Genomic DNA, 12,472 nt, shown 5'->3' with positions numbered 1-12,472 from the left:
CATTCAAATTAAAGAGAACCTGAAATTTTAAAAGTGCTAAAAATAAGTTTTAAAAGTATTTGCCTTAAATCTAATTGCAGAATTCAGGTGCTGGGAGTCTGTACTTGGTTGTCATATGCTCAGATTTGTTTAAATCATATGCAAATTAGTCCGGTGTTTTTCACTAAACATTCCCATGAGTGTCTGTATGTTAATCTGCATTCAAATAGAGCTCTCTGATTGGATGATCAGCTTCTGTTAAGAAATCTGCCCGGGAAGTGAACAGAGTGAGAGCTGTCCTTTGCCAAGAGAGACATCCAGCTGTGACTTCCTGTGTTTGTTGACTGAAGTTATAAAAGAGTGCCTGATTGTGGTAAATGAGAAAATATAAGTGAAAAGAGATTGGTGGCGATTGAAGTTTCTCTAGTGAGAAAAGGATCTGAATATTTCAGGATTACTTGAAGTTTATGAAGAATAGAAAAGGGTGAATTTCAGTTTAAGAGTGTTTAAATTCTATAAGCTATATAAAGGCTAGGTAGATTTAAGTGACTGTAAGCAAGGAAACCTTAATATTTGATCTGAAATAAATATTTGATCTGAGATAGTTGATCAGAGATAAATGTTTGATCTGAATTATATCCTTTGGTGCAAAGGAGATTAGAATGCAATAGAGTATTTCTTTCTGTTTACCAGTACAGTCAAATAATTCCATTCCACTTAAATAATTTTTTGTTATATATATGAGGGAGTAGTATCTGGATTTATTGTAAATCAAATTGATTCCATTCACAGGAATTCATATTCACCTTCATGCATTCATCCGATATTATCTTTTAAGGATGAAGTTTTATTTTATGTTCACTCTGTCTCTTGTGAGCTGAGCACAGTTAGTTTCCTCGGCTGGCACGACTACATATTAGAGGTATTTTGATACTGTGTGAAGTTTTACCACAGACGGGTGACATATATAAAACATTCTCCTTGGATAGGATGTGATATGTGAAAATACATTTTGCTTTAATGAAATTGCTAAACTTTAGAGTCAGAGACTTATCAATGAGGGATACATACAGTGCTATTTTTTCCTGAGGTCCGGCTTACTTGCCTGCTCCCTTCTGTTCCTGCTCTGCTGGACGGGGGGGGGGGGGACACGGGGGGGGGGGGGCGCCAACCGATAGTCTGCAGGGGGGCACCAGAGACCCTAGGCACGGCCCTGCACCCCTCAATGGCCCCCTGCAACCAGTCACAGAATCTATGACAAGGCAGAACTGGTGTGTAGAGCCTGAGATCTTTCATTAAAACTTGGGAACCATGGATCAACTTTAGCAGACAATGGAAAAGGTGCCGGTACTCGGTACCCCCAAGTACCCCCTCAAAAAAACCCAGAGCTTAGAACAACCATATATTAAAACAATGTAGGGCTATATTTGAAATGGAGGGAATGTGAGTCAGATCACAATCTGTGTAAGTTTACTAATTCCAGATTTTAGGAATTATGAATTCTGCTTCACATGTATTCATGTGATGATTAAACTGAAATTTGCCTAGAGAAAAAGTATGTAAACACACATACTAATTATTATTATTTTAGAAGCTTGTATGCAAATTTTATTATGTAAGCATATCATACTCGCCAGACCTATAGTGTTTATAAAAACACATACTGTATTTGTGATAGCTTTTATTCTGTAGGAAAAAAATTAGCAGAGTTTAGAGTGGTAAGGGGTTTGTTACTTGTTAAGGGAGTGGGGATATTACAACATTGTATTATAAAATTATAAAATTGAAAGTATATATCATTATGGTAATTAGCAGTAGATGTTTACTTGGACAGCATTGTTACATATGATATCTTTTTAAATTGTAACTTCCTGTTGCTGATATTATGGAAAGTTTGCAAACTTGGTTTGCCATATTTGGTTGTTAATCTTACAATAAAGACCTTCTTTAAATTAAAAAAAAAAAAAAAAAACAGGAGGGATCACTTTTAAAGTATGCACACTAGTCCACAAAATTATTCATGGTGAAGCCCCAGCCTATATGTGTGACTTAATAGACCTACCACCCGGAAACGCTAAAAGATCATCCCGAACCTTCCTAAACCTCCACTTCCCTAACTGCAAAGGCATAAAATACAAAGTGCTGCACGCGTCAACCTTTACTTATATGAGCACACAATTCTGGAACAAACTACCACGAAATCTGAAAACGATCCACGAACTAACCGAATTCCGCAAACTACTAAAGACCCATCTTTTTGAACAAATATATCGAAAGGATCAAAACACATGAAGTCCACACACACTGTTAGCAATGCATCAATACATCCTCTTCCGTACTTCTATCCCCCGCAATCTTACACGCTTAAACCTAATCTACAGGTAAAAAACAGAAACTATTATACCCGAACCATCTCTTGCTATCGCCCTGCTGCCCAATCAGGATCCGGTGTTCTTCTATTGTTTTGTTGTTCTTTGCCATTGTTTTATTCTCTTTAACGATACAGGGACTTGTTTTAATTTAACGCCTCATAATGTAACCATAATTATGTTGTAACAGATTGTACTTCCATCAATACAATGTATTGTAAGCCACAATGAACCCGCAAATAGGTGGGAAAATGTGGGATACAAATGCAATAAATAAATATTATTTGTAGTGATTTCAGACAGTTCCATTGAAATAAATGAACAGGCTAACTGGTAATTCCTTTATGCCCTAGTAAAATTAATAGAACATACATTAGCTGTATTGTTATTTTGTACTACCAAACATTTTAGCATGTCATAGTAGAACGTGTTTGCAGCTGTAAAAAATCAGGTTGGGACTGAAATATTGTAAAAAAAAAAAAAAAAAAAAAAGGTCACGGGCTTCAGGAAAATGCTTTCTGCTGCTTGTTCACAATGAAAGATGGTCAATGCTTTGTGTGAAACTCTGAAACTAATGAATACCCATGTTTTTATCCTGACAGTTCTGGAAATCACGTGCAGTAGAAATGGCTCTTGTGAAGAGTGGCTGGCTCTGGAGGCAGAGTAGGTGGAATTTATTCTAACAATTTATGGACAGTCTTCTTCAAAATGGCTTATTCAGTGAGAGGCCATAGAACTGGCTCTATGGCCAAAAGTAAAACAATTTAATTTGGGCGGGATTTAGGATGGAGTAAACTGCTCTCCATATAACATACATGTTCAAGTGAAGACCAGGTATAACTTTATATGAAATTTCTTTATTGGCATCATGTCCAGAGACAAGAAAAATCCCAACATTTTACTGCCGAGAACAGAAAAGAAACATTTCTTACAACTGAGTAAGCTTAATATAATCCCTCCCACACACACACCCTACTCCCTTCAAAAACTATTCCCTCTATCCCGTACCTCCTCCCCTTCTCAAGTAATACAGAAAAATATGGACCATAAAGGTCCTCTAGGACTCCTCATAATTGTGAAAAGTTTATAAATCCAGTGTATTCAAAAAGATTGAGTGAACCCGAGTAGTAAGGGCGTTCAAGTAGAGAGTCCATATCTTTAGAACGTACTTCTTTGCTTTCCAGTCCCGAGTGTCCACCAAAAGTCTCTCCAATGCTAAAAGGTCTTGCGTTTGTTTTCGCCACAGCATCAAAGTTAGGGGCATATCTTTTATCCACTGCAATAAAATACATATCTTTGCTATTAAAGATGCCTAGTGAAGAAACACACTGGATACTCAAGTACCCTCAATATTTGTACCTGGAACAAATACTTGTCCAGGACCTGCAGTGGGAATTGAACCCACTAACCCAGGATCAAAATCCACTGCACTAACCACTAGGCTACTCCTCCACTCTTCTAGTTAGCAGGCTGAATATCACCACTAACTGAATAACTGGAGTCCACCCTCACTCTGCCCATGGACTGGCCCGGCATTATCCAAACAATAATGATTTTCAATGAAAATCAAGGGATGGTCCCAGTCAGTGCCACGTATTTGGGTAGCAGTAACTGCCCATGAATATTAGACCAAAAAGTATCAAGGAAAGCAACAATTCAGAGCCAGAATTCCTCTCCTTTAAAAACCCTTCATGAACTGTATTACATTAAGAAATCTTTTTCAGCAGAGTGCCAAACAATAGACAGATAAGAAATCATGTAATTTTATGGGGATTTTCAGCAAAGCTATCTACTACAGACAGCACTGAAAATACATATAGAGAGCAAGATTCAGTAAATGGCACCCAAAGTTAAGCACCAGGAAGATCTGTGCCAAGTGCGAATTGTATTCTTTGAGTGCCATATACTGAATCATGCTATGTGTATTTTCAGTGCTGTCTGTTGCAGATAGCATTGCTTTGAATGTAGTTGCAGAAACCACAGAAAGGTGGTATATCAAATCTCATTCCCATTCCTATAAAGTTAGGAAAGCAAAAAGGTGGATACTGGTAGATATCCAAAAACTGGTGCTGAATTTACAAATTTATTTCACCTGCTGCAACCAGTTAAAAAAAAAAACATGTTGACAACCCTGGTTGAATATTGACCTGTTTAATGTCTGGGGGTAAAAAACTTATAACTTTAAGTAGCTGCAACAATGTTAAAAATTGGGTAATGACAACTGTGCCAGAAAGACTCCATCTGACATTCTAGGTGGTCGTATTCTGCAATAAACCATGGTGCAAAGTATGTTTGGGACGATATTCAGCCTGTGGCGGTCAGTGATCTTAAAGGTACCGACCACTGTGGAAGAAATGTGACCTGGATATTTAATACTGGGCCTAATTTGGACACCGGCACTGAACGTCTGGGACTTGCATGACCATTGGAAGTATCCGGGTGTTGAACGATAATCAGATTAGATGTCCTAAATTTATCTGCATTGTTATCAGGTTAGTGGTCTGAATATGACCACTAACCAGATACACTTGGCTCCACCCTGACTCCGCCCACAGACGGCCCTGGCACTGAACAGATATTTCCTTTGTAAAATGAGGAATATACATGTAGATTTTAGACCTGCCAAGTCACACTTTAAAACCACAGTTCCTTGAAATCTCTATATAGTGTGTGTTTTCAAGTGAGCTAGTGGCTTTTTGAAATCAGTTTCTACACGTTATTCCCTTTTGGTTTAATAGTTTGTAAGCTGCTCAGACAGAATAGAGAGTCTTGAATAAACTTGGAAAATTGAATATAGATGTGTAAATGTTAGCATTTCCACATGAATATTGTGAATAGGGCTTTCAAAATAACCTCCTTGTTTTCTACTAAAAATTTACCTGATAATATATGCACGGTAACATGGTAGATGATAGCAGATAAAGACCAAAATGGTCCAGTAAAGTGGTTAGGGCCGTAATTGCCTCATCTTAATAGCTACATTTGCTCTCTTCTTCCTGTCTGTTCCAAGGCTCCTTCCTACGACGCTGGAAAAAACGCTGGTTTGACTTGTGGATGAATGGAGTCCTTGTATATTACTCTGATGATAGTCGGCGCACTTTAAAAGACATGATCTTCCTCAGATTTAATTGTACTGATGTAAAGGCTGGCCAAGAGTGTCAAGGTAAGGCAAGGAGCAGCACTCAAGGTAATCATGATTAAGGATGAAAAATAACTTTTCTGCTTTGATTTAAAAATCATACACATATGAGCAGTGGCGTTCCTAGGGGGGCTGACACCCGGGGCGGATCGCTGATGCGCCCCGCCCCCCGGGTGCAGCGCGACCCCCCCCCCCCCCCCCACGGTGAAAGGACCCCCCCACCCCAGCGAAAGAACCCGCCCCCCCCCGGGTGCACGCCGCTGGAGGGGTGCCGCGCGCCGGTCAGCTTCGTTCGTTTCCATGCTCCCTCTGCCCCGGAACAGGAAGTAACCTGTTCCGGGGCAGAGGGAGCATGGAAACGAACGAAGCTGACCGGCGTGCACCCGGGGCAGACCGCCCCCACCGCCCCCCCCCCCCCTCTTGGTACGCCACTGCATATGAGATCTGTGGCAACGTCACATCTGGTTGTTCTTCAGAATATGGCATTTTTGCAAGACCCCTTCAAGTGAAGTAGCAAGATTGTCAGTAACCTTCAAATTAGCAATGTGAGAGATAGCATTATAGAGTGGCTTCACTGTGTTTCATGAAAGAGTTCCCCAGTCCTGGTTTTACCCCAGTTCAAGAACAAGAGGACTCCAATTCCACATATTCATAGAAATAAAACCAGAACTAGATGAGCTTGCCCTGGATACACTTTTGGAAATAATATTCAGAGGTATTTTCATAGTGGTGTCTGTTTTTGTGTTTTATTTTATTGTGCATGGTCTGCAACCCGCTGTGGATGATGGTAATTGAATGAGTGGGGAATAAATCCTTTTAAATAAATAAATGGAGTCTGGTGTCAGGGAAAAGCAGTGATAGGAAAGGAATGAAGACCTAGACCAGTGATGGCGAACCTTTTAGAGACCGAGTGCCCAAACAGCAACCCAAAATCGAATTATTTATCGCAAAGTGCCGGTACTCATTATGGGCGGGGTCACCACATATGACTCCACCCCTATGATAGCCACACCCCTTACACCAGCCATGGCGCAAATAAACAGACATCATTGAAAATATTATACTAGTATAGGAGAAAAAAATAACATGATTTTCTTCCATTATAAATCATTTCTGTAAGCTGTTACAGCTCCAGTATACCCAGTGCAAAATAAGACAGCAGATGTAAATTCTCCAATTCGACATATTCCAAACACTAAAATGAAAATAAAATGATTTTTCCTACCTTTGTTGTCTGGTGATTTTGTTTTTCTATCCATATTGGTTCTAGTCGCTGATTCTGCTGCTCTCTATCTGTTCTCTTAACTCCGTTTCCAGCAACCCTCCTCTCCCCTCCAGCCACAAATGTCCAGCCACCCTCCTCTCCCCCCTGCCCTCCCTCCCAGCACCTGGCAGCACCCAGCACCAGGCCTCCCTCCCACCCAGCACCCACCATCAGGCTTCCCTTCCACCCAGCACCCACCATCAGGCAGGCCTCCCTCCCACCCAGCACCCACCATCAGGCCTCCCTCCCACCCAGCACCCACCATCAGGCAGGCCTCCCTCCCAGCACCAGGAACCCCCCTCCTAAAATTTAAAAAGCGTACCTCCTCGGAGTCGGGGTTAAGGCGGCGTGCGTCGGTAGCGGCAGCGAAGCGCGTGTGCTTTGCTCGATGCGCCTTCGGCCTTCCCTGTCTCTCAAGCTCTGGTCCCACCGCGGCGCATCAAAGCGAAGCACATGCGCTTCGCTGCCGCTACCGACGCACGCCGCCTTAACCCCGACTCCGAGGAGGTACGCTTTTTAAATTTTAGGAGGAGGGGGGTTCCTGGTGCTGGGAGGGAGGACGGGCGGGCGGCCCGTTGCTCATTGGGTTGGAGGGAGGGCGGGAGGAAGGCCAAACTGGGAGGGAGAGTGGGCGGACCAGTGATGGCGACGGCGCGTGTGCCAAGGGAGAGAGCTCTGCGTGCCCTCTCTGGCACGCGTGCCAAGGTTCGCCATCACTGACCTAGACTTAGGGGCCCTTTTACTAAGGTGCACTGAAATCTGGGCCTATTTTTAAACTTTTTTTTGCAGGTTGTTCACAAATGTTCACACTAACAGTACCTGCAAAAATTTAACAAAGGAGGTGCGCGCTCCTGCGTTAACGCCGCATTATCCAGTTAGCTTATGCTAATCAAAATATGCTAGCCGAATAACGCTTTCACACCCATTCTCTATGACATGCCCCCTGCAGAAATAGCTAACACACAGGTTAGTGTGTGCTAACATGCAAACTACCACAAGACCTAACACATTTTGCAGTAAGCCTTTTCTTGAGCCCTAAGCGCTTGTTAGGGTTTAATGCCTTCTTGTAAAAAAAAGCCCATTAGTTAGGAGAGTTGTTTCTAACTCTCTGCATTAGGATACTTTCTTTGGAGTTAGCTGTAAGTACAAATTCTGAGATGTTGTGCTGCAAAAATAAACACAATATTAGTACATGGAATCCAAGATTTCAGAGTATGTGCAGTGACCTTCTGATTGCATTATTTGATCAGCTTTTTTATTCACAGATATGTTTCCTAGGCTTATTTTTATTAATTGCTGTCCTGACGTGAGAAGGAAGGTTTTGGCCTCCAAACCCTAGTCAAAAAATGTTGTAACTTTGTCCAATAAAATGATCTCGCTTTATTTTTCTTTTTTTTCTCTCTTTATTTATTTATTAACCCCTTAAAGTGGACTAGCATGGCTACCTTACTAGTTTATCCATTAATTTCTTTCTTTGTAATAAAAAGATGCATTAACATTTTTTATTGTAATATATTTAAAACATCTTTCTGTTGTGGATGTTTGCTATATTGTAGAAAAATATAATCTAGTATTTTTGAGTTTATGGAAGATGAGACTGTGACAGTCTTCTGTTCTACAGCCACCAAGGAACTCTGGGGACACTTTTTGTATTACCAAGAGTTATGTTATCAGGAGCTATGCAGCTGGATCAACTAATAAGAAGCTAACTGGCTCATTTTCGAAAGAGAAGGACACCCATCTTTCGACACAAATCGGAAGATAGGCGTCCTTCTCCCAGGGTCGTCCGGTATAATCAAAAGCCGATTTTGGACATCCCCAACTGCTTTCCATCGCAGGGACGTCCAAAGTTCAAGGGGGCATATCGGAGGCATGGCGAAGGCGGGACTTGGGCATGCCTAACACATGGACGTCCTCGACCCATAATGGAAAAAAAAGGGCGTCTCTGACGAGCACTTGGAGGACTTTACCTGGTCGTGTTTTTCTTACGACCAAGGCACAAAAAGGTGGCCGAAATGACCAGATGACCTCCCCTTACTCCCCCAGTGGTCACTAACCCCCTCCCACCCTCAAAAAATATCTTTCAAAATATTTTGTGCCAGCCTCAGATGTCATACTAAGGTCCATCACAGCAGTATGCAGGTACCTGGAGCAGTTTTAGTGGGTGCAGTGCACTTTAGGCAGGCAGGCCCATCCCCCCTACCTGTTACGTTTGTGGAGGAAACAGCAAGCCCTCCAAAACCCACTGTACCCATATCTAGGTGCCCCCCTTCACCCATAAGGGCTATGGTAGTGGTGTACAGTTGAGGGTAGTGGGTTTTGGGGGGCTCAGCACACAAGGTAAGGGAGCTGTGTTCCTGGGAGCATTTTATGAACTCCACTGCAGTGCCCCCTAGGGTGCCCGGTTGGTGTCCTGGCATGTCAGGGGGACCAGTTCACTGGAAATGCTGGCTCCTCCCATGACCAAAGGGCTTGCATTTGGTCGTTTTTGAGATGGGCGTCCTTGGTTTCCATTATCGCCAAAAATCAGAAACAACCAAGTCTATGGATGACCATCTCTAAGGACGACCAAAATTTCAAGATTTGGGCGTCCCCAACCGTATTATTGAAACGAGAGATGGACGTCCATCTTGCTTCGATAATACGGGTTTCCCCGCCCCTCCATCAGGACGCTTTGCGAGGACGTCCTCAACAAAACTTGGGCGTCCCTTTCAATTATGCCCCTCCACGTATCTTAATATATGTCTTTTTGTTTTGTATGGGTTTGCACTTTTGCTGTTCATGGATCGAGGTGAGCGGGATGTTTTTTGAGCAATAAAAAGGATAAAAATATATGTAAGGTTTTTGGCTAATGATGACATAATGGCCCGGTGAGTGCTGTGAAGATAGAAATGGCAATGTTCACTTGAGCGCCCAGGTCCTTTGAGGTCTTTTCCTCCTTTTTTGCATTTTTATATTACAAGTGGACCCATTAACAATATATATTATAATCTATAGTTATTTGTTTAAAGACACTTTCTGTATTGCCTACATAGCTGGTGGATGGGGCAAAGTACAGGCTGATCATAAAGGAAAACCTGTTCTGGCCTTCATAAACCTGGGGCTCGGAAGAAGATGCAGAAAGCAGAGCGATGATCCTAAACCTAAAGCACCCATGGAGTAGCTCATCAGTACGATAATGTGCCCCCTCACTCTAGCCCCTGCCCCCCCTACCGCCGAACCTCAGATACGCCCCTGGTACGACCACCTAAACTTCCGGAAAAAACTAAAAACTAACCTGTTTAAACAGGCATACCCTACTAATCCAACATAAATGCCAGATCTCTGCAACACAACAAAACTAAAGTACGTAATGGACATAACACAACTCTTCCGTTGTATGATTCCATAATGTGGCTGTGCCACATGAACTTTATCTAACCACAATATCACTTTGTATTTGTTTACACTGGAGTCTGCAAACGCCTCTCCGGTACTATGTAGGCCACATTGAGCCTACAAATAGGTGGGAAAATGTGGGGATACAAATGTAACAAATAATAATAAAATAATTTTTCTTAAAAATTACTGTTTTAAGGAGGTCATGGTTAGTAGTTGTCAAATCCATCCTTGGTTTTAACTTTTGAAATTTTAGCTGAATCGCTATTTTGGGCAGTCTTGAGGTTTTTTTTATATAAGTTTCAATTCTGGCACTATCTTTTGTTTAGAGCACTTTCATGCATTTGGAACTGGATTGGACATCTAATTTTATGTTTTTTAAACATTTAAATCAGTTTTTGAAAACCCAGTTTTTTTGCAGCTGTCTCTGACCCCCACAGCCAGTATAAAACTGTTTTTCAATATGGGTGATTCACTGTTTTGAGTGTGAGGTGAGAAGCAGCTGTTCTGCATTACATTGCTCTTTTTCTCTGGTTTTCAGGAGCTGCTAACTGTAAGTATTCCCCCTTCTTATAAGCTTTCTTTTAAAGACAATTTTGGTAATATTACTTTATTTGGCAAATTTAAAATTTTCTTAAGGCAGTCTTGGATACCTGTTTTGCTAGCTAGGGGAAGCACTGCTCTATCCCCTTGTTGGGTATGTGTCCTTTCTGGCTTATATTCAGTTTGTTTTTATATACATGCACTATAGTGTTCTGATATAGAGAGTTTTATAATTATGTTGTACACTGTGGTATTTCAAAAGTACAGCTATGGTCTGTATTGGTTATGGATGTTTTAACTGGTTTTTGTTGGTTACTGGTTTACATGTTAGCCACTCTCTCCTTTAGTATGTTTTTAGTTTATGATTTTAACATTTATATGCTTATGTTTTAATATTGCATGTTTTTAATTTGTTTTTCAAACAAATTGCATGTCTATTTGTAATTTAATTATATCTATGATTTACATTTTTATGTGTAGTGTGTCAGTAATCCCCTGATACAGCCTTTTTGGCAAAACGTGGCCACATTGGATCTATTTCAGTAAAGGTTTCTCTGGACTTCGGGTCTGCTCTGGTTTTTGTTTCTTTGTAGTTCTTTTTTCGTTTTTGTATCACATTTTATTAAAGGTTTTCAAAATACAACAGAAAAGTATACACAAAAGCAAACAACACATAACAAAAAGAATGGAAAAAAAAACACCATGGCTTCCAACATAGGCGTAGTTTGACTGTTTCATTTGGGGGGGGGGGGGGGGGGGGGGCAAAGAATGGGCGGAGCATATTAGCATATCATTTGCATATATACATATGCAAATGAATATGCTAATGTGGAGGAAGGAATTGAATTTACAGGCAAAATATCACAGATGCACATTTCAAAAAGCTGACACATTTCAATTAATAAATTATGAATAAAATACTTTTATCTACCTTTGTTGTCTGATCATTTAGTTTTTCTATTCGCTTTGGTCCCAGTGTCTTCTGTTTTATTCAGTGTCTTCTTTCCAGTAGGCTTCCCTCTGCTCCCCACCCCTCACAGTCCCATCCATCTCTTGCTCCTTCCCTCTGCTCCCCACCCCTCGCAGTCCCATCCATCTCTTGCTCCTTCCTTCTGCTCCCCACCCCTCGCAGTCCCATCCATCTCTTGCTCCTTCCCTCTGCTTCCCACCCCACCCAGTCCCATCCATCTCTTGCTCCTTCCCTCTGCTCCCCACCCCTCCCAGTCCCATCCATCTGTTGCTCCTTCCCTCTGCTCCCCACCCCTCGCAGTCCCATCCATCTCTTGCTCCTTCCCTCTGCTTCCCACCCCACCCAGTCCCATCCATCTCTTGCTCCTTCCTTCTGCTCCCCACCCCTCCCAGTCCCATCCATCTGTTGCTCCTTCCCTCTGCTCCCCACTCCTCGCAGTCCCATCCATCTCTTGCTCCTTCCCTCTGCTCCCCACCCCTCGCAGTCCCATCCATCTCCTGCTCCTTCCCTCTGCTTCCCACCCCTCCCAGTCCCATCCATCTCTTGCTTCTTCCCTCTGCTTCCCACCCCTCCCAGTCCCATTCATCTCCTGCTCCTTCCCTCTGCTCCCCACCACTCCCAGTCCCATTCATCTCCTGCTCCTTCCCTCTGCTCCCCACCCCTCCCAGTCCCATCCATCTTCCCTCTGCTCCCCACCCCACCCCCCGCGAGGTCCAAGATGGTGACTCCGTTTACCCCCTCTCTTCCTCCCTCCCTCCCTCTGCCGCAGGCAACAGTCTTCAGCTTTTTCAGCGTTCCTGGCAGCAGTAGCGATGTACACGCTGCCTTCG

The 12,472-nt window shown here is 42.5% G+C and overlaps 1 protein-coding gene across 2 annotated transcripts in view; it reads left to right on the top strand.

Annotated features, from left to right (window-relative positions):
* Window positions 1-12,472, top strand: part of PLEKHB1 (pleckstrin homology domain containing B1) — a 158,281-nt gene that overhangs the window by 84,603 nt on the left and 61,206 nt on the right. For both annotated transcript variants that reach the window (XM_030199326.1, XM_030199325.1), the window contains 2 exons: window positions 2,951-3,011; window positions 5,359-5,511. In XM_030199326.1, coding sequence (XP_030055186.1) covers window positions 2,975-3,011; window positions 5,359-5,511 — 190 coding nt within the window. In that variant the 5' untranslated portion in view covers window positions 2,951-2,974. The remainder of the gene's footprint in view (window positions 1-2,950; window positions 3,012-5,358; window positions 5,512-12,472) is intronic.

The sequence above is a fragment of the Microcaecilia unicolor genome, chromosome 4 (assembly GCF_901765095.1).
Source record: "Microcaecilia unicolor chromosome 4, aMicUni1.1, whole genome shotgun sequence".
NCBI classification, from domain to species: domain Eukaryota; kingdom Metazoa; phylum Chordata; class Amphibia; order Gymnophiona; family Siphonopidae; genus Microcaecilia; species Microcaecilia unicolor.
This window is presented reverse-complemented; position numbering and strand designations above follow the sequence as displayed.